The sequence below is a fragment of the Syngnathoides biaculeatus genome, chromosome 17, assembly GCF_019802595.1.
Source record: "Syngnathoides biaculeatus isolate LvHL_M chromosome 17, ASM1980259v1, whole genome shotgun sequence".
In the NCBI taxonomy this organism is placed as follows: domain Eukaryota; kingdom Metazoa; phylum Chordata; class Actinopteri; order Syngnathiformes; family Syngnathidae; genus Syngnathoides; species Syngnathoides biaculeatus.
Window position 1 is genome coordinate 22,839,591 of NC_084656.1, and position 21,713 is coordinate 22,861,303.

Below are 21,713 nucleotides of genomic sequence, written 5' to 3' on the forward strand. Positions count from 1 at the left end.
ATTGCCCCTAGGTGTGATCTCGATTGGCTGGCGACCAATTCACGGTGTGCCCCGCCCACCTCCTGCCAATTGACAGCTGGGACGGGGCCCAGGCACTCCCCGCGACCCTGGTGAGGATAAGTGGCAAAAAAAAAAAAAAACGGAGAACGCTTCAAAGTCAAACTGCGAGTAAAAGACGAGTCCGCCGGCGGAAGGAGGACACGCTGTTCTCCTTCCTTCCCAGTTGAATTATTCAAGAAAACAGTCGCAGGTGGGGGAAAAAAAAAATACTCAAACTTGCTCCTTGAAGTACACAGAAAAAAAAAAAAACAAAAAAAAAACTTCACGAAATAAGTGAGAAAGTTTTCACGAGAATGAATGAAAACTTGACGGTTATCGTTGACTAAAATATATTTAAGCACAATCCTGATTAAAACAAGCGGATGATTTCCTGTAAATACTGCAGTACCTTGACTTACGAGTATCCCAATCTATTTTTTTTTTGGTGAGTACACAATGACACCTACAAAAAAAAAAAAAATTAATCATGAATGCGTGACTGTGGATGAATTTCAATTAAAAAAAAGTCCCCGATTTGCAATATTTCCAAAATTCGCCACCTTAAATTTGCATGAAAACTTACAGAAAAGTTTCACCCCTTCGCAACTGTAAGTGTCCAGTGGCGTCCGGTCAATAGGGGGCGCTGTTTCACCGCCCCACCACTGACTTCCACTGACCGCTTAAAAAAAAAAAACACACAAAAAAATCATTTTAAGAAAATATTGCAATCTATTTGAGACGAGCAGGAAAACTCGGGAGGAAAATTGCGTCAATCATCTGCGATGTGCGATTTTACCCTGCATTTCCGTTCTGGGGCGTAAGTCCATCCATCCATCCATCCTTTTCTTTGCTGCTTATCCTCACGAGGGTCGCAGGGAGTGCTAGAGGCTATCCCAGCTGTCAACAGGCAAGAGGTGGGTGGGGAACACCCTGAACTGGTCGCCAGCCAATCGCAGGGCACATTGAGACAAACAGCCGCGCTCGCAATCACACCTACGGGCAATTTAGAGTGTTCAATCAATTTCGCACGTTTTTTTTTTCTTTTTTTTGGGGGGGGGGGATGTGGGAGGAAACCGGAGTGTCCGGAAGAAACCTACACAATCACTGGGAGAACATGAAAACTCCACACAAGTGGGGTCGGGATCCAACCCGGGTCCTCAGAACTGTGAGGCCAGCGCTTTGCCAGCTGAGACACCGCGCCGCCAAAGTCAAGTCCAGTTCAGCCCAAATCACAAAACGTCTCATAAGGCTTCGCGGACCTGAACGGAGGGGAGGCCAGGTGGGCCTTCGGGAGTCTCCAGAAAAGGATTTGCGGACAACCTCAAAAACCAAAACTAGGAGACAACGAGGCACACCTGGACGAGAGGCCGGAGGGAGCCGATCGGTCCTGACGAGCACAAACGGGACGTGGAACAAAACGAAGAAAAACACAAATCAAGACACCGACAATATTTTGAAAAATGGATGCAAGAAGTCAAAGTGGAGAAAAGTCCCCCAGAAATGAGAAAAAGCCAAATGACGCGACAACTTCCTCCGACTCTGCTGAGTTTATCGGGGTTGCATCCAGAGGACGTCGCCTTCCTTCGGAGTTCCACCTTTAACCCGTCACTGGGGGAGTAACCTGCCCCCCCCCCCCCCCCCAGTACGAACAACATGGGAAACTTGCGCGGGATGACGATGAGTGACGAGCTGGAAATTGACGCCGAGCATCTTGCTCGACTTGCCGAGCGGTGCCGACACATCGGGACTTGCCGGAGCGGGGGGGGGGGGGGGGGGGGGCTTGGGGGGGGGGGGTCTGTCGTTGTTCTCCGGAACTCTCGGCAGAAAAATAAACAACCGCTTGTGCAACGCCGACGGCGGTGAAAAACACGGATCCGACGCCTCCTGTGACGACGGAATTACGAGCGGCCCGGCGCGGAAAGAGCGAAAACGTTTGCCGGGACGCGGGAGGACGCGGGCGCTAACGTCGGAAAGCTGCCCCACCCCCCCAGAAATCTGAGGGGGTGGGGGGACAAACGTTGACCTCAACCAAGCATGACTTCCTGTCCCAAAGTTATTTCCAATGAAAGCCTGCTTCGCCCACTTTGCTACATCGCAGACGTTCGAAAAATGCACGGCAGGACGTTTAATCCGTCCAAGTGGGACTTTGATGAGTTCTCCTTCCCGCCAACGCGGTTCACGCTTGGGTAAAATACATTTTTTTTGGTGTGTGTGTGGGGGGGGGGGGGGTTCTGTCCTCGTGAAAACGGATCTCGGCCGACTTTCCGCGAGAGGCACGAAAGTCCCATCCAAAAAAATAAAACTCCGAAACGGGGCCACGTGTATCCAAACAAACGACTTTCTCAGGGGGGTGCAGGGGCGCTTCCAGGGGCAATAAATTTCATCAGGCGTGTTTTGATTGGCTCCCCCCGGAGGCCTTTTTGTCACATGAGCGCTCCGGCGTTCCCAGGGCGAGCCCGGGAGTCCGTGCAGTTTCCCGCCGCTCGGATTCGGGTGGCGCTTTTGCCGACTTTGTGCAGCGGGGGTCGCTACTACCCGCAGGGGATCGCGCTAACCTCAAACGTGAGTTCGCGGGGACCGCGTGAGCGCGCCCCGGGCTGCTCCAGAATTGACGTGTTTTCCGACAACTTTGATTTGATTTCGAGGCCAAGTTGTGGCTTTGGTCTTCGGTAAACTCACTTTTGTCGCGGGAGTTCCTGACACGCTCGCAAAAGTGAAAACCCGAGAGAACGAGAAATGGATTCTGGATTGTTTAGCAACCTTCTTCTGCATCCAGATCAGTAAGTTTGAGCCACGAAAAGCTATCCAATTAGCATCTGGTAGCTGGCCGTCGCGGGGCTTTGATGCTAACCACCAGCTAGCGGAGCTTAGCGGGGGTATTTCACTTGGCGACTGGCGACAGGCTCGTCCGGGTCATCCCATCATCATCATCATCATGGCCTCGCTCGGGTATTTTAATAATGACACCGAGCTGTTGTGAAAATTGCCCGCGTTTTTTGCCCGTAGCTAGCTGGCTAGCTAAGTGTATGCTAGCGACCGGCGCAAAGGAAAGCGCTCAATTTTCCCACATCATTGGGACTCGGCACCAGCTGGTTTTAAGGAGATAAAGTGGATTGCTGATTAATGACGGCTGAACTTTCTGGACCCAAAAAGGTTCTGCAACGTTTCGGGAAGAAGAAATGAAGGGTTGGGACGCCCTGAGAGGGTCGCAGCAGGGTGGGAGTGCAGTCATATTTTAGATGAGGGTGAGTGGTTTGGTTTTTTTTTTTGTGTGTGTGTGTGTGTGTGTGTGTGTGTGTTTCATAAGTCACATTTTTACGATAAGGGACTATTTCGGTACTGGACTGTCGTGACGCTCCAGGGAAACGCATATCCTGTCTTGGAAGAAGACAAACAGAGAAACGAACAAAAATAATGGCGCCGACGCGAGTCTTCTGGAGAGCGCGCAAGATGAAATGGCGTCACGGTCCTCAGTTGTGGACACTCGCAAGTTTGCTTTCGCTGAGCGACGTGAGAACTCGTCGAGAGACATCGAGTCGCACCAAACAAAAGCGGAAGTGCGCCGCTTGCTTCATCTCGGAGGAGGAGCCGAGCCGAGGGAGCAAAGTCGCCCCGCGCATGCCCGCCACAAGCGCACCCGCGCGGAGCGAGCGCGAAGGAGCGTCCCCAAAAAGTTCTCCGGGCGCCGGGACCGCCATGGCCGTCTTCACCTGAGGAAGGGTGGGGCAGGCACCATGAACGGCAGCGGCGCCCCGCAGGCGGCGCACCCGCCTCGCGGCTTCCAGCCGCCCACCATCCCGGTGATCATGTTCATCTTCGGCGTGGTGGGCAACGTGACGGCCGTCGTGGTGCTGCGCATCTCGCGCAAGGAGCAGAAGGAGACCACCTTCTACACGCTGGTGTGCGGCCTGGCCGTCACCGACCTGCTGGGCACGCTGCTGGCCAGCCCGGTCACCATCGCCACGTACGCGCGCGGGTCCTGGCCCGGCGGCCAGCCGCTGTGCCAGTTCTCGGGCTTCGTGCTGCTCTTCTTCTTCGCGGCGCAGCTGTGCATCGTGTGCGCCATGTCGGTGGAGCGCTACCTGGCCATCAACCACGCCTACTTCCACAACGACTACGTCGACCAGCGGCTGGCGGCGCTGGCGCTGCTCGCCATCTACGCGGGCAACGCCGGGCTGTGCGCGCTGCCGGCCGCGGGCTGGGGCCAGGTCAAGCTGCAGCGGCCGGGCAGCTGGTGCTTCGTCGACTGGCACGGCGGCGGCAACGGCACGTCCGCGGCCGCCTTCAACCTGGTGTACGCCGGCGTCAACGCCGCCGTGGTGCTGGCCACGGTGGCCTGCAACGTCCTGGTGTGCGGCGCGCTCATCCTCATGCACCGCCGCTTCGTGCGCCGCACGTCGCTGGCGGCGCACGAAGCGGCGTCCGGGGGCCCCGCCGAGAGGCGTTTCGCCCGCCGCAGGAGCTTGGGGCGGCTGGCCGGGGCCGAGATCCAGATGGTCATCCTGCTCATCGCCACTTCGGCCGTGGTGCTCGTCTGCTCCATCCCGTTGCTGGTGAGTCGGGTCGGCTCGAACCTGCGCCCGCGTCAGGCCTGTTCGAACAAGGGAAAAACAAACCGCTCGGTGTCACAAAAATCCTACTTACAAATTTAGACTTTTCGACAATTTTACTACACTTTCATTTAACAAAAAAAAAAAAAAAATCATAATTTTCCTTCGATGTAATACTCATCTACTGTATTATGATAAAAAAAAAAAACGACGTCCTGCCGTCCATTGAAGGCGGCACTTTTCATTTCTTCACGACCAAAACAATGCAATAATTCTCGTCTCACTTTGGAATTGAACTGCCTAACTGAAAATTTTCAGTTGATCGAGACGCGAGGCAGAGTTGCAATTTTTTTACATTTCAAGTCAAGTCAAAGTCCACTGAAGCGCAAAATGTAAAAAAAAAAAAAGAAAAACTACTCGAGTCTCATGCGACGATGATTTTTTTTTTTCCCCACTATGAATTCATGACAGGCCCGTCAATCAGCCACAGCGTGACGCGACGCAGACAACTTGTCACTTGAGGATTTCAGATGAGGATCGCAGAACCCGTTTTGGGTTTTGTCCAAACAAAACAATTCAGCACTGGAAGCGATTTTTTTGGAAAAGGATCCGCTTGTTTTTTTTTTTTTTTGTTTTGTTTGTTTTTTTTTTTTTGGGGGGGGGGGGGGAGGGGGGGGGGGCAATCTGCCCCGTTCGTTCCGTTCGCATCTCAAAACTAGGACAAACCGGTCCAATCACCTGCGGCGGGGTTCTGGAAAATGCGCCGGACCACCTGCGCCGAACTTGGCTCGCTTTCGCCTCAGAAAGTTCCAGTTCCGATCCGAATGCATCTTCGGCCTTCTTGTTAAATTTGCCACGCCAAATCGTCCCCGGCGCAAGTGGCCCAGACGTTTGCTGAAAATAAAAAGCCTCCTAACAGTCCGTGAAAAGTGAAGACGAATCGCAAATTGGATCACCAAACTGAGGCGAGTCCATTTGGATGTCGACACATACAAACTTCAAAGCTCGCCTTTCAACGTCAACTATTTTGTTTCCTGGTTTCCAAGCAATCTACAGGATTAGTTGCTTCGTTCGGAAACCATTCTTTATTTATTATTTGCATAGGCATTATGATTAAATAATATAAAAAGTTCAGTAATTCTTCATTTAAAATTAGATTAATATTATGCATAATATATATATATATAATTATATTTATATCTATTATACATTAATATTAGAATGATTTAGAATGTATCCTTAAATACATTTTTATTTATTACTATAAAATATGCATTATTTGCAGGATATTTATGGGGCTATCAGATGTTTTCGACCAATCACACGTCAGCCTGCACGGTCTAATCTGCCAAATTCCTCCTCAGAGGGGCCTCTAATAAAACTCTACGATATATATTTTATTTTTCTTTTTTAAAAAAAGGTTATGACCTAATTAAATAGACTGCAAAGATAATAGTTTTTGTCACCTTTTTTTTTTTTTTTGCTTCAATTTAACGTACATCGTGCTACTCCTTATGGTTTACGGGCCACCGGCCACCTGGGGGCAGTTTTTTTTTTTTTTTTCGACTGATGCCAGCCCGACGGTATAGACTCGTACTACTTCTCGTACTACTTCTCACACACGTGCAAAAGACACACGCTGGTCTGCCTTCGGTGCGTCAGCCATTTTTGTTCCTGGCCTCGCCGACCTCTAGTTTCATTTCCATGCGATCGTTGGAGGTCGGACTCTTGAATTTTTGTGCCGTTTGACCGATGGAGACACTTTGAACCTTCCCCTCCTTTGGTCCCCAGCTGAGAATCTTCGTCAACCAGCTGTACAGCAACCAAAGGGAAGAGTCCACGGGCCTCAACAAAGACCTGCTGGCCATCCGCATGGCCTCCGTCAACCCCATCTTGGACCCGTGGGTGTACATCCTGCTCCGGAAGACGGTGGTCCTCACGCTGGTGGAGAAGATCAAGTGTCTCTTCTGCAAGATGGGACGGCGACGGCGGCGGCGAGGCGGCGGAGGCGGTCCCTTCCCCTGCGGCGCAGGCGGTCCCTTCCCCTGCCGCGGCGTCTGCCTGTCGTCGTCGTCGTCCGTCGCGTCGCGGGACTCGCCGTCTTTGGTGTCCGGGGGGCGGAGGGGGACCTCGGGGTGCACCTCGCTGACTTTTCTGTACCCGGCCGACGGCGGGACGGCGTCCTTCCGAGAAAGGGCGGACGGGGGCTCGGGCTCGCCCGGCGGGGAGACGGCGCCGGCGCCGACGTGGGAGGTCGGGCCGGAGAGCTCCAAGCCGACTTTGCAAGTGTCGCTCGCGGACGGGACGCCAAACGCCCGGGAGAGATGCATCTGAAGGTTGCGCTTCATCTTGTCGGCTGTAAATATTTGTAACATCGGACACGTCCACGGGATTAAATCCACTCAATTCCGACCCACCGCTTGCGTCACTTTGGACTGGATTTCCAGTCAACCCCCGTTTGAGCTCCCATTCATTCGATCCAGAACCCTCTTCGCAGTCGGTGCCAATTCACAACATTTAAAAAGCAGCCCCCCCCCCCCCCCCAAGAACTAAGTTGAAGTCAGTGGAGGAGTTTCACTTTGGCGTTGGCATCTTGGCGACAATGAACTATGTTGAAGTGAGTTGTTTGATCGAGGCAAAGTGGCGTTTTGTCCCCATTTCTAGCTTTGCTATGTTTCGGGGTCCTTGACAAAGTTTTGGGGGAGGGCAACGTCGAGGTCTCTGGCGGGGGGCTGTATAAAAATAAAATCCCGCCCCATTTTCTAAATATTTTCATTATCACACAGTGTGTTAGCTCTGCGCTAAGTGACAAGTAAGATGTCAAAATGTGAACGTTTTTGTTGCAAGATGCTAATAATTTATTTTGGAGTGGGAAAATGCGCACGTTCCGGTTTTCTCCGTGAGAAAAAACAAAAAAAAAAAAGCCGATATTACGAGATGGCGGCCGAAGGCCCGAAAGATCTCGGAAGTGAGTCTTTACCACAGATCGCTAATCTTGCCATGAATGTAATCCCATTTATCGTCACATTGTATTGATTGATTGATATCCATATATATATATATATATATTTTTTTTTTTTTTTGGGGGGGTGGATATGTTTGATGCCATTATCGTTGTAGAAAATGGACATTTATGAGAAATCATATGAAAACACAACCACTCTTGACCTTGTATTAAAAAACAAATATAGCAACAATAAAGTTGGAAAACGAGCCTTTTTTTTCCCCTCATGTCATTTTTAAAAAATATCTTTTAAGTAAGACCCACAGGATATTGTGTCCTATCACAATAAAACGCTACAACCGCAGCCAGCAAAAAGGAAACTCTGCAGCGGGACGTGGGGCTGGTTTCATAACCCCGGAAGAAAAGATTCTGAGAAACGTCAAGCGGAACGCTGATGCTAATCTTTTTGTTTTCGTGACAGTTCAAACTATCCATCCATCAATTAGCCACGCCGCTTATCCTCACAAGGGTCAGGAGGGAGTCAATAGCCCATCCCGGCTTGGTCACGAGTCAGTCGCAGAGCAGATGACATCGCTCAGCGGGCAGACATTGGCACCATGACTGAGCGGGAATCGAACCCACACCGAGGTCAGGCGCCATCAGCGACAGATAGCAAAAGCTTCCGAGCATCATTTCTGCACCATTTGGAAAATGCCGCCGCCCTCGGCACGCAAATCGCTCCTCACTTCCCCTTCGCACACAAAAAGACGATTCCCGGTCGTCTTCTTCGCTCATTTGGGGAAATTCCAATTGAACAAACAGATGAGGATGAGCAGCTTTCTTTTCCTCAAACGTGGAGGAAAAACAAAAAGGAAGCGCTACATTTCGACTTGAGTGGCTTTATTTCACATCCATTTGCAGTTGCGCAACGACGTCACGGACCCTTTGGGGCAAATTCCCATAAATGCCCCGCCCACCTGACACCCGAGAGCGCCGTCGCCAACTCCGCCAAATTTCAACGGATAAACGATTCCGTCAATAAAATTCGCGCTCGAACGCTTCAGAACTACGACCTGAAAAATGGATGCCTAGCTGAAAAAAAAAAACAAAAAAAAAACACCAAAAGCATTTCAAGCGAAGGTGCGACGGCGCAAAAAGACTTTCACAGACACGGCGCACGTCGAGCTGCCCGCCGAAGCCAGCGACTGGGTCGCCGAACCCCTGGGGTTCCACAGGACCACTGCGGCCCAATTTCATGCTCTTCCACTAGGTGGCAGAAGCTACAATGAACTCACCTCACCTGCGTCATTCGTACGACTTTCTGAGGAAGAATATCACAGCGACGTGATCATTATTTCCATACATTTTTGTTCTTAAACATTCGGTTCAATAAAAGTTGCAGACGACAAGTTGAAGGGGAAGCTTTGGCGATTTGTTCCTCACGTTCTCACTTTGACGAAATCTTCCAGCGAGGTTTCCGTCGCGTCCCCGGACGCTTCCAGCACGTTCCCCTCGCCGTCCACCGCCAGGGCCAGGGCGGCGGGGCCCCCTGGGCGGAATCGCGCCTGGCGCCGGGCCGCGGCCTCGCACGCCGCCACCACCTCGTCCGACTCAAAGTCGAAGTCCCCGCGGAGCTCGGGGACGTCCCCGAGCCGCAGCCGTCGGTCCTCCTCCCGGCGGCGCAGGGTCTCCCCGGCGGTCTCCTTCCGCCGGCGCAGCGTCCGCGCCCACGCCAGGTCGTCCTGCCGAAGGGCGCGTTCCCACGGGCGCAAGTGGACGGCCACCTGGAAGGACCTCAGCGCCTGGACGCAAAACGAACGGACCGTGAGACCGAAAGGACGCGCGGGTTTCCCACGGGCACGTTAGCTCCATGCTAACACACAATGCAAAATGACATTGACATGCTAAAAACATTAGCATCTACGTCGCTGCCTTGTCACCCGGATATTTCCACAAACGGTGGAGCAACATTTAGATCAACAAAATAACCCAGTCTATATTCTTTATCCTCTGCCAAAAACGACAAATATTGCATTTACGGAAGGCTCAATTTATTTTTTGATCTCCTCATCGTACTTTCTCTCTCCTCTCCTTCATTATGTTCATTCTCCTTTCACTCGCTTGATCGCGGCAGACGGGAAACACCGAAAGACGACGACGCGCTCAGACGGCAAAACGCTGGCAGCGGGGGAAGCGACGGAAACTTTTTCCCATTCCCCCCCCCCCCCGCCCCCCGTTTCATTTCTAATAATGATACGTTTCCAAAATGAACGTCGTCTGCGAAAACACGAGCGCGAACGCGACCCTCTGGCTGATCGAACATCGGTTCGGATTCGGACAATCGAGGCATTCATATTCCAGCCCGAGATATGACGACGGCTTTTCTGACGTGGAAAAAGGCAGAAAAGTCAAACATCAGGGGGAAAAAAATAGATGCTGGAAAGTCAGCGGAACGATTCCATCGGAACACGTCGGCGCCGGCAGAACTCCCGAAACTCGCCCGGGTTAAAAATAGACGCTTCCTTTCTTGGCCTTGGCCGTAAAAGAAGCGGCACAAGAAGAACGCCGGCGAGCCGTCTTCCCGTTTCCCGGCGGTTCCTCGGAAGGCGGCGACGGTGCGAGGTCGCAAGCGCCTTGACACGAGAGCCACGCTTGCAACTCCTAATAATAACCATCATCATCATCATCAAATATAATGTCGTTTTTGATAATGTCAATAGCGTTTTATATTTTACTTAAAATGACTTCATGACATCGTTGAATTGAACGGTGTGCACAAACATTCGCCACGACACAAACAAATAATACTTTGACATTTTTCATGGAGGATAAAGTATACAACGCATGTATTATTATATCGTCTCCCTACATGCGTTGCGCCGCTATTTGTGTTCAAATATTAATTTTGAGACGCTGATGCAATCCGTTAGCCCATCTATGGCATTTTGCGGCGTGAGTTAGCATTTGGCTAAACAGACTTCCTTTACAATTGTCTTTTTTTTATATTGATTTGGAGCTGTTTGAAGGCTCGTTTGGAGATTTTTTTGTTTGTTTTCCTGACAAATTCTACCCGCAGCTGAGGTCAGCACCACCGTCCGTACTCGTATCGTAACATTTTCGGTGCAAGTCAAGGCAACAACAAATACGAAATACAAAATAAAATAAAACATCCAAATGACGGTTCAAAACAAAAGTACCACTTTAAATACCAGCGTAAACTTTTGTACTTAAGTATACAAGATAAGGTATGTAATACGTTGGTAGACAAAATACATATTTTCCTATTCTGTATAAGTATTCTGGTTTATTTATGTATTTTTTTTAACGTGATTATCTGTACTTCTATTGAATCCCAAGTGTATTTTTTTTTTTTTTATTTCAACTACACACACCTTGGAAATCTATTCAAGCCGGCGCACGTTCCGACGGCAATGTTGGCAACGGGCCGGGCCGCGGGCTCCTGGGCGCGCTCGCAGTAAACAGGCGCGAGCGACTGATCTTAACGGATCACCAGAACACGACGTACGCCATCGGTGTTGGATTTCGAGGCCCAACTCTGCTCGCCTTCGTTTCTGCTCAAAACATTTCCGCCAGCGCTTACAAAAGTCTTCAAAGTTGGATAAAATCAGATGTATGAAGAGCTCTAAAATTCGGAGGCCACGTCCGGCTCTAAAAATCGGGTCAGTGTTGCACTCGTTGGCTTACAAAGAAATATGTATTCAACTGCAGTATCAGAAACAATTGGACGCTATTCTTAAAACCATTGACAATTTTTTTTTTTTCTTCCTGCCGACGCTCGGGACAATTTCCTCAATTTGGACGGCGCCGGCGAGCCCGTCTTTCCCCGAACGAAGCGCCCGTCACTCACCATGTCGACCTCGCCCATGCCGAGCTGGGCGCGGCCCAGAGTCTGCCAGGCCTCCCACCACTCGCCCCGCAGCTTGACCGCCGTCTCGGCCGCCGCGACGGCGGGGAAGACCTCCTGCAGCGTCGTCAGCACCTGCGCTCCGACGCCAAACGGGACCCAAAAAAAAAAAAATCAGGGTTGTAAACTAGCTCGGGTCAGAAGCGGCGATAGCCGAAACACGTCGGCGGCGCGATTCCGACAAACAACGGCCGCCATCTTGGACGGATCCCGTCGAACGAGAAAGTCGCAGGTTAGACGTCACCCGAGCTAGCTTGATTTGTGAGCTAGCCTCACGCTAAGCTTCGGGCTACATCGAATGGGGTGAGCCAGTCCGCTTTGAAATTCCAAAAACTGTTGAAGTGTCAAGGACAACATTTGGGCTTTGTTTCTACCGAAACTTTACATCAACTTCGGTCGGGGAGAAGAAGGCCAGCCAAGTTGAAAATCTCTCAGTCAAGCCATTTCCTTCGTTTGTCTTCTCAATTGCTCGGATGACAGGGAAGGTTTTGTCTGTTCGGCTTCGGTCCCCCCCCGCGAAAATCGCAAGCCAGAACTGCTTTACCTGGGCCTTCATCTCGTGCAGCAGCGGGTCGTCCGGCGTCAGCTGAATGGCCTCGTCCCACTTGCTGACGGCCTCCCGGAGCCTGAAGACAAACACAAAGGTTCCTTTCGGCACCCGCACGCCTGCTGGGAATCGTACTTGTCGCTTTTACGGCCCTGAAGGATGAACAATTTCAAACAAAAGCCGTCTTGCGTTATGTAAGCTAGCGAAAGGGCCGCGCGTTTACTTAGCACAGCCTCGCATGATATCGCTTGTGAGCGACGGGCTCAGTCTTGCGTAAGGTCGCCGCCTACGCTTGGCAACGAACGCTCCCAAAATCCGAATCTCAAGCGCGACTTTCGCCTTTTTGACGGAATGGGACAAAACGGTCGCTTCGAAGACTGCCTGTGTTGTTGTTTTATTTGTTGTTGATTGTGTTCTTAACACTTTTTGTGTGTGTGTGTGTGTGTGTGTGGGGGTGGGGGGGTTCAATCAACGATAAACATCCATCCATCCTTCCATCCATTTTCTTTGTCGCTTATCCTCACGAGGGTCGCGGGGAGTGCCGGAGCCTGTCAACGGGCAGGAGGCGGGAGGGGAACAGCCCAAATTGGTCGCCAGCCGATCGCAGGGCACATCGAGACAAACAGCCGCACTCACAATCACACCTTGGGGCAATTTAGAGTGTTCAATATATTTTGCACCTTTCGTTTTGGAATGTGGGAGGAAACCGGAGTGTGAACCCAGAGAAAAGCCACGCAGGCACGGGGAGGACATGCAAACTCCATACAGGCGGGTCCGGGATGGAACCCGGGTCCTCAGAACTGTGAGGCCAACCCTGATCCACCAAATGTTCTTGTCGCTAGGTCAAACAAAATTCTCCAAAGCTGTTGTGCAAGTGGGCGGCACGGTGGAGCAGCTGACAAGCATCGGCCTCACAGTTCTGAGGTCCCAGGTTCGATCCCGGCCCCGCCTGTGTGGCGCTTGCATGTGCGCTCCGGTTTCCTCCCACATCCCATTAAGTGGACACACTAAATTGTCCCTAGGTGTGATTGTGAGTGCGATTGGCTGGCGACCAGTTCAGGGTGTGCCCCGCCTCCTGGCCGATGACAGCCGGGATAGGCTCCCTGCGACCCTCGTGAGGATAAGCGGCAAAGAAAACGGGTGGATGCTGTGCAAGTGTTGCAAATGGTGCAATTGGCCCTAAGATGTCCGCTCCAAAATAAACAAACAAACAAACAAAGAAATGTCTCGGGCTGCCTACTTTCTCACTTAAAATGATTTTATCAAGTCAAATTCCAAGATATGAATCATTGCAAGTTCCGAGTCATTCGCGGCGATAAACCGCGGCGTACGTTCACTGGAACAAGTTCAGCAAAGACCTTCCGTAGAAAAAAATAAAAATAAAAAAAAAAAAAGGGGCAAGAGGGAAGTGTCGAAACGATCAGCAAACTGCCGGCGCATGTTCGGAAATGAAGCAACGTGCGCGGGTGCTCGCGAAGGCCCGGAACCAAAACACGTTACTGCCAACAAAGTGCGAAGACGGCGGACGACGACAAGTTCAACGGGCATCGGCGGCCGCGGGCGGAACATTTGAGCGCCTTCCCGTCGGGGGCCGTCTCGGTTTTACAGCCGTCGCACTGAAAAAGAAAAAAAAAACAGCGGCCTGAAAAAAAGGACACTTTGGGCCTTTTCAAACGGGAAGCAGGGCAGGCAAAAATAGCAACGCACAATATGTATTTAGCTGGGGCGTCGACGTCGCAACGGACGACTGCGCAACCGTCACGTCGCGGGGCCTTCATATTCATATGCAATACGGACCGGCTTGGACGTGTTCATCCTCAGTCAATTTAGAACCCGGCAAAAACAAAACAAACGTACAAGCCCTGACTGTTACATACTCGCTTTTTATGATGATAACTATTATTGAGGAGACAGGAAACAATGACACGCACGCAGCTCCTTTCATAACGTGACAAACAAACACGTTTATGTCACAACGGGGGCGGGGGAGGGGGGGGGGTGGGTTCGACAACATTTTAACTCATGCACTCAAATATCAGAACATGAATGCGTGTATTAAAAAATGGACAAAAAAACAAATGCTATAACTGCGCATGAAAAGAAATTAAGCTTCATGTCTGCCTGAACGATTACGCAATACGACAGCATTTAAATACAGATAAAATCCACACAAACGTCTTCGTTTTCGTAGAGAGAGACAAAGAAAAATGTGTGTCAGTTTGCACGTTTACGTGTAAATTATCCTTTCTTTCCTTTTTTAAACGTCAAGAAAATTGCTGTCACTTTCTTTGCGCAACCCTCCAAAAATGTTAACTGATTATTATCGTATTGCCTTATGGAGGTCGTCATGCTGTATTGTTAGAACCGACAACGGCGCCGCCCCAAGGAGACGGGCTCGTGACACCACGTCCGACGGTCCGAGCGCTCCCCCGTGCTGAAAAGTCTCCTTGTGATGAACGCGCGTGCGCTTCCATTTTGTAAACTTGCGGCCGGTCTGAAACGTCCCCACGCGTGCTTCAACGAGTGTTCACGTTCGCTGAACGTACACATATGCAAATATGTTTTCCTCAACTTTTGTTTTAAGGGAAGGACATAACGTACGTTAGCGCCCTAATTGTAGAAGAAGGGGAACCATGAGACCGGGGTTAGCGTTCCCCTGCGCATTCATCACAAGGAGAATTTTCAGCACGGGGGAGCGCTCGGACCGTCACACCGATCCCGTCCAACACCAACCGTGCGCGACCGGGATCAGAACATCCCTTGCGAGGACAACAACCGCCAACAGCTTCATTCGAAGACCCGAGCGCGAGAGGTGAAAATCCACGAAAAAGCCAGGCCACAAGTTTGAAACACTTTTTTGAAGGTAGTCCCTGGCGCGTGTTCTCACTCTCCTGCACACGGTTCACCAGATACGAGGCACCGCGTACGGCAAATGTGCAAAATTGAAGTCAGCTGCGCATGAAAAAAAAAAAAGAAACTCATAAAAGCCATCACTTGAAAGTCTGCGACGTGGCGATATCGAGCGGCAACGGTTCACCGCAGAGGACATCGGCGGGTCAAAGTGCTTGAAAGAGATGAAAACCATCCATTTATGTCCAAAGTCCCGCGCGCGCCGTTAACGGGCATCATTTCCGGGCAAATGCGATTACGAGGGGGTCGCCGTGGCGACAGACGGACGGGATCAGCAGATGTCGCCGAGCGCGGCCCGGCGCGATTGGAATCGGACCGGAACGGTCAGCTGCCCTGGCGGCGGGAAAGATCAGATAACGTCGACGGGAAAGAAACTCTTTTTGGACGAGGTCGTTTGAGGGCGCTCGGAACGGCCGAGAATTCTTCAGACTTTTCGCTGGCTCGTTTCCCAAACTTCAAGTTACGAGGTCCAGCTGACTTTGAGAAAAGCCGGCGAATGTTCACGTCGTCATTTAGTCAACGAGGCCGAGTTGACTTGTGAGCACGAAACTCAAATTTTGGGTGAGGCGAAAAAAATGGTGTGAAAATGAAGATGTTGTCACACATGTCCCGCATGGGGACAAAGTAGACAGACAGACAGCGTTTTGTTGGACAGGACCAACGAATATGAAATGAAAACATCAGTCCTGACATAACCCGCGAGACCACGCCCCTTAACTCAGTCACTGCCACGGATGGTGAAATTCTTCCACTGCCACTTATGAAAATATTTATTAATATAAGTTTTCCCCGACGGGTTGGTGTGGAAGAGCGTCTCGCCCAGCTTTTCAAGTCCGTAAACCTCTCTAATGAGTCTCAGGTCCCTGTAGATGGACTTCACATCAGCACCGCTTTTAAGTAGAAGATAACGACGAGGGCTCGAATCTCGACGAGAAGTTGAAAGTTTAGGCACTTATATTTACATGTTGAATATAAAGAGAATGTCACACGGTCAGTCGTAAAAAAAAAAAAACGTTAGTCGCAATTATGTGACAAAATGGGTAAATGAGGAGCACCACGGAAAAACGCCACTGAAATTCAACTCGTCGCTCGTGGCACATTTCCTCGTTGGACGACGTATGTAAACAAATCAAGATTTTGCAAACAAAAGCCCCTTTTCCAATCTTGTTTCTGTGTTTTTACAGTTACGGATTTGAACCTCAAAGTCGGCTCCGACTGACGTGTTTCAATTTCAAAACATTTTGCTGAGAAAATTGGTCAAATTTCATTGATTCGAAGCCGAAAATCAATCTTGTGGAAATTCTTTCTGTGCAATGGCGCCCCCTGCCGCCGACAACAACAACAACAACGACAACAAGACCTGTTTTGCTCGGCCAGCGCGGCTCCCTCCTCCTTCAGCCGCTCGCTCTCGACGGCGCACTCCCCGAGCAGGACCTCCCGGCGTCGCTTGACGGCCTGCTGCCAGTCCACCCGGCCGTCGCCGTCCTCCCGCTCCTGGCCGGCCGCCCCGGCCTCCTCGAAGTGCCGCGCAGCCGACTTGGACACCTTCTCGCCCGCTTTCCTCCTCCAGCCGAAGGACGCCATTACTGAACTCTCTCCCCGACTCGAGAGCGCTGCTGCTCGGCTTCACACCTCACGAAATAATTATTTAGCCAGGCAGATATGGTCTGACGATATTATTTTATCAATACCAACACACACTAGATAATCTACTGCCCAACAAGTGCACAAATAATCAGAATATCTGGTTCACAAAAACCAAGGTGGATGTAGCGAAAGTCGACTACTCATGCCTGCAGCCTCGTGTGACGCAATCGAGAAGCGACTGCTGTTGGAGTTGGGAAATTGAGCGTTGACTGGTTTGCTCTAAAAAAAATAAAAAAACTTTGATGGGTGTTGTGAAACAAAAAGGGTTCTTTCGACGCCACAACATACGGTACTTATTTTCTGTTCGCTGCTCACAATTTCAGTGGAAACATGTATTACAACGCAAAAAGAACCACGCACCACAACGCGGGCACTTTTTGATTACGTCACTAACATTATTTAAAATAACAAACACCACAAAGACGATACAGCCTTGACAAATATTAAAACGTATCAAAATAAGAACACGAACAAAGTTACAGATCGGGAGGGAATGACACGAAGTTAAGAAAATGGAGAGGGGGAAATTGGGAGAGAAAAGCAAGGGAAAAATAATACAACACTCAGCGCCATCTTGGAAGTGTTAATACGCGTGCGCAAAGGTTCACTTCCGTTTGTAAATTTAATCTGAGGGCACTACGCGGCTATTGTTATTTGGTGTTTCTTTTAATAATTTCCCGTTTAAAAACACAATTGATGTGGTGAGGAATAAAAACGGTATTAGCAGAGGTTTTTTTAGCGTTGAGTCACGTATAGTCTTGCTGTGTCGAAAACCTCCACAAACGACAATGTTTGTGCTAGCAAGCTAGCTGTTTTTGCTATATTTCTGTCTTCTAGGGGCTTTTTAAAAACCAAAAACTATGGGGAAGAGATACTACTGCGACTACTGCGAACGCTCCTTCCAGGACAACATGCACAACAGGAAAAAGCATCTGTACGGCATGCAGCACAACAGAGCTAAAAAGGCCTGGTTCGATCATTTTAGAGGTGAAACGAAATTGTCTTTTTTTTTTTTTTACCGTTCGCTCGGGTTTTCTGAAATTTTGCCAACGTAACGGCTTTACGACTGTAGTCTTGCATAAACCATTTCCTATTTCAAAGTACACTATATTCAAGAGACGGCATAGAGTGTGCATTAATTTTTTTCCAGGCTATGCAGATATTTTAAAAGACGAGCAAGCTAAGAAACCCTGCAGGAAGTTTCTCCAAAGAGGTACAAAAAAAACAACAACAACAACGGCGTTCTGTCACTCAGCTGAAGAAGAGCTGAAAGGTTTGAGCATTTTTTTTATTTTTTTGACACGCGTTATTTGTGTTTTTTCAGGAGTTTGTGATTTTGGACTCGGCTGCAGGTTTTCTCACATGTCCGACGCAGAAATGTTCCATTTGCAGAGGAGGGTGCAAGGTAAGCGGATCGCCACTCGAGGGCGCTGTTGGATTTAGAACAAGACTCTCAAAAAACATACTTTTCAAATACAGCGTTATGTCTAGAGCCCTACCCATCTGTACTGTTTATCTAAAAAAAAAATATCGTATTGAAAGTGTGATATTTGTTCACATTATCATCCCCCAAAATCTGCGATACGTCTATGATTCTAGCGCTTTCCTTTCTGCTGAGCGATTGCCAGGGTCGCAAGTAAATATTTGTGCAAGTAGACGGCGGCGCACATGATTATGTAGTGACGCTTCTCTTCTTCTTCTCGTTCCCTCTACGGGCCGCCGCAGTAAATTTGAAATTTGACAGCGTGACACATTTGTCTCTTGATGTAGTTTTACCATAAAAGGAGACGTGTGGGGATTTGTTAGTTGATTAGAAAAATACGAGGAGACCCGGAGACCGCGCGCCGCTTGTCAAAAAAAAAAAAAAAGGACGCGAAACAAAAACCGTCCAGACGTCGGTAAATAAGTCATGTCGGAGTCTTGTTGCATTTCTGGTCGTCCGGTGCAGTGTTTCCCAAACCTTTTTTTTTCGAGGCAAGGCAGGTGTGTTTTGCGGGAGAAAAACGCCACTGTTGGCGCACCACCAAACGAAAAATGTCCAGAAAAGTATTTTTACGGAAATAATGCCGACTGAAATGTACACAGTGTGAAATGTCTGCTTGGTTAGTTGAACATTATTCCGTGAGTGTAAAAATACCGAAAGGGGAATTGAACCTTCAGAACATGAAACTGTTTTCCCTGTCATTATACATCACTGACATATCGAGGAAATACATTTTTTTTTTTTTTTTTTTTTGAAGTTGTTGTTGAAGTTTCACAAGACAAATTTCAGCAGATAGCAAACAATTTGTTGGGGAAAAAAAAAAATTCAAGCTGCCACTCGCATTTAATTGTAATAAAAAATTACACATTGTGTATTTTACCAAATTTGCTTGATGAAAGACGGATAGCTTAATGCTAATATACGACGCAAAACCCAATAGACGGGCGTGCAAAACTTGCCTCGATGTGACAGTGGTAGTTGTGTATTAACCATACCAAATATTTTGAAGTCAGCTAGCTTAATGCTAATCTACAATGCAGAATTTCATAGACAGGCTCACGAAACTAGCATCGAAGCTTTGGTAGTTATAACAATCTTGTTTGAACACAAAGCGCATTTGCACATATTTAGAAAATATAGCAATACTACTTGGAATATGGTCTTTATCCTCCGCAAGAAGCGACTCCCAAGACTCTTCTTTGTGTCTGAAAGTCTTGTTTGATTCAACCCCCTGGTGGCCAAGGTGCGCACAGCAGAAGGATCAGCACAATGTCAATGGAGTCGAAGCACGAAATCATGATGTACAAACTGATGAATAGTGTACGGGGCAGTTTTTCTGAATTAAAAAAAAGACTAAAATTATTTTGGTGGCTCGAACATCTCCAATCGAGGCGCCACTGCGCAATACTTGTAGTCAATAGTTTGCGACCAATTAGGAAGTATCGGATCCTTCTGCTGAGCGCTTGGGGGTCGCGTGTCCAGACGTCTTTGAATAAGTCATGACGGCCTTTCTCCCGCAGATGAAAGACGGCGCCTGGACGGCTGCGACGACCCCGACCGGCCCGAGCCCGCCGCGGACGTCTGGTTGGCCGCTCGGGAGAAGCGCAGAAGCGGCCGGGCCGCCGCCACAGGGTACGGTTAGCGCGCGCTTGCGGTCGTGCGCGTACGACGGCTAATTTATTCACCCGCGCAGCGCTGAAGACGCCCGGGAGGAGGAACGGACGCCGAGCGACGTCCCCCCGCAGATTTTCTCCATCCCTGACCTGCCGCCCTCGCTGGTGCCGCCGCCCCCGGGCGGCTGGAAAGTCAGCGGCGACGCCCGGTGGGGATGACGCCCGCCCGGGCGTACACCCCGAAAGCCGTTTTCCTGCAACACGCTGACAAAAGGAGTACTTTTTGTCCACAAGAAGCTCCTTAACTCACTTCAACATTTCCCGAATGCAACGTGGATGTTATTTCTGTCGTTTTTTTTTTTTTTTTTAATATATATGTTTGATTTCAAAGAAAAAAATGACAAGATAAAAATGTTGGGCACGACCGACAAAGCCCATCTTGAAATTGAAGTATTGGCGTTATTTTGAAGCATTTTCAGAGAAAGTTGTCTGTTTGGTCATCATGTTGGGGTTCTTCGCTCTGTGAAATGGAATTGACATTATGTTTAATGCTTCAGTTTTCATTTTCAATAACATACCAAAAAAAAAAAAAAAAAAAAAGGATTTCGCAAGCTCGACGAGCACCGACAGGATTAACTCAAATATGTTTTGTTTTTGTTGCGCCCGCTGAAGTGCAGCGGTGGCACAAAAAAACATCGGCAGCTATACAAATCTGTATATTAAATATTAAAGATGAAATTCCTGTCTATTCTGATGAAGTGAAAAGTTACCCTGCATGTCCACCTTTGAACAAAATTCAAAATAAATTCCCAAGTTGGAAACGAGTCTCACAATCATGACAGCAATGAAAGTTCCCCTCATCAAACTGTTTATAATTAACCCTAAGAAATATTTTCCCTTTTAATATTCGATTTGTATGGATTTCATTGGTGCAAGAATTGACAAAGGAACTGAAATCGTCATGTAAAAACTGACACGGCGTAATCTCCATTTTGGTTTTTTTTAATGATCAGATTTCATGCGTTCAGACAGCATTTCGGTTACATCGGGGGGGGGGGGGGGACAACTTTGACACAGTCAACGTTACACAAATGAACAAAGACGTTCATATTTTGCCGACAACATGGAAATCCATCCGGCGTTAAAAGAAGAGTTTTCAAAGTGCTCGTCACTTTTCACGTTAGATACGACATTTGGTGACAAAAAAAAAGGCACCTGACAAGAAATGAGGCGGAAACATTTCGGCGGAGCGACGATTGAAGACAAAATGCACGTCGACCTTCACAACAACAATAATCGTATTAATGATGATCGCTGAATCATCGCGAGTTACAATCACTAATTTTACTGTACATTCACATGAAATCTGGTACTTTCCGTGATATGTCGCCATGAGGAGGTAACGGCTAATGCGGCACAACCGACGCTACGTATCGCGATAACGACGTACACGAGATTTCTTTTATTGCAAGTTCAAATAAAGATGACAAAAATAGATTCGACTCTGAAAAAAGTGCATGATCGTCGTCGGACTTTTCTACGTTCGACAACATTCGGATCAGAAGGTCCAGTTCATCTGGGCAAGGGAAAAAAAAAATCGGGAAAAGCTTCCTCCAGAACCATCTCGAAAGGTCCGTGTGTACTAGTGCACTTTTTGTCCTCACGAGAGAGACAATTCAGGGCACTAGTTTGTTCCACCAGTCAAGTACTACTTCTTAACTTGTGGAATTTGAGGATATGTCAGCTATTGCAATTTTGTCCCACGAAAAACATGTAGTAGTCCTACCAGTGGGCCAAAGTTGTCTTACCAGCCAGGACAAAGAGAGTACCAGTGCAAGAGCTTTAAGGGTGTACTAGTCGGCCAAAAGTAGAAGTTTCCAAGATTCTACTAGTGCAAAATAGTCCACTAGTTGACAACTGTTCATACTACTCGTGCGCTAACTAGCGAACACCTATTGCTTCACGACGTCAACTCGTGAACAGTTTTGCCTCGCAAGTTGCCCTACTGGCAAGCGCAGCTCTAGTAGACGTTCATAAGATTCTACTCGTGCAAAA

General features: G+C 48.9%; 3 protein-coding genes across 3 annotated transcripts; 2 read left to right on the forward strand and 1 right to left on the reverse strand.

The window, feature by feature from the left end:
* The first annotated feature begins 2,386 nt into the window (after nt 1-2,386).
* ptger4b (prostaglandin E receptor 4 (subtype EP4) b) lies at nt 2,387-8,624 on the forward strand. Its single transcript, XM_061802238.1, has 2 exons — nt 2,387-4,592; nt 6,381-8,624. The coding sequence occupies exons 1-2, from the start codon at nt 3,495-3,497 to the stop codon at nt 6,921-6,923; spliced, it is 1,641 nt and encodes a 546-aa protein (XP_061658222.1). The 5' UTR covers nt 2,387-3,494; the 3' UTR covers nt 6,924-8,624.
* On the reverse strand, nt 8,417-16,511 carry ttc33 (tetratricopeptide repeat domain 33). Its single transcript, XM_061802239.1, has 4 exons — nt 16,276-16,511; nt 12,003-12,084; nt 11,402-11,533; nt 8,417-9,335 (listed from the first exon to the last, which is right to left on the reverse strand). Exons 1-4 carry the CDS (start codon nt 16,497-16,499, stop codon nt 8,973-8,975), a joined length of 801 nt encoding a protein of 266 aa, XP_061658223.1. The 5' UTR covers nt 16,500-16,511; the 3' UTR covers nt 8,417-8,972.
* Nucleotides 16,512-16,714: 203 nt separating this feature from the next.
* On the forward strand, nt 16,715-20,108 carry zmat5 (zinc finger, matrin-type 5). The gene is made up of 6 exons (XM_061802242.1): nt 16,715-16,851; nt 17,400-17,549; nt 17,713-17,775; nt 17,887-17,967; nt 19,566-19,677; nt 19,739-20,108. Exons 2-6 carry the CDS (start codon nt 17,423-17,425, stop codon nt 19,875-19,877), a joined length of 522 nt encoding a protein of 173 aa, XP_061658226.1. The 5' UTR covers nt 16,715-16,851; nt 17,400-17,422; the 3' UTR covers nt 19,878-20,108.
* The last annotated feature ends 1,605 nt before the right edge of the window (nt 20,109-21,713 follow it).

Coding starts and splice junctions, on each gene's coding strand:
- ptger4b (XM_061802238.1), top strand. CDS start 3,495: ATGGCGTCACGGTCCTCAGTTGTGGACACTCGCAAGTTTGCTTTCGCT. Junction 4,593..6,380: donor TCTGCTCCATCCCGTTGCTG/GTGAGTCGGGTC, acceptor TTTGGTCCCCAG/CTGAGAATCTTCGTCAACCA.
- ttc33 (XM_061802239.1), bottom strand. CDS start 16,499: ATGGCGTCCTTCGGCTGGAGGAGGAAAGCGGGCGAGAAGGTGTCCAAG. Junction 12,085..16,275: donor GCGCTGGCCGAGCAAAACAG/GTCTTGTTGTCG, acceptor GTTTGTCTTCAG/GCTCCGGGAGGCCGTCAGCA. Junction 9,336..11,401: donor GCATGGGCGAGGTCGACATG/GTGAGTGACGGG, acceptor TTTTGCGTCCAG/GCGCTGAGGTCCTTCCAGGT.
- zmat5 (XM_061802242.1), top strand. CDS start 17,423: ATGGGGAAGAGATACTACTGCGACTACTGCGAACGCTCCTTCCAGGAC. Junction 17,550..17,712: donor CTGGTTCGATCATTTTAGAG/GTGAAACGAAAT, acceptor ATTTTTTTCCAG/GCTATGCAGATATTTTAAAA. Junction 17,776..17,886: donor CAGGAAGTTTCTCCAAAGAG/GTACAAAAAAAA, acceptor GTGTTTTTTCAG/GAGTTTGTGATTTTGGACTC.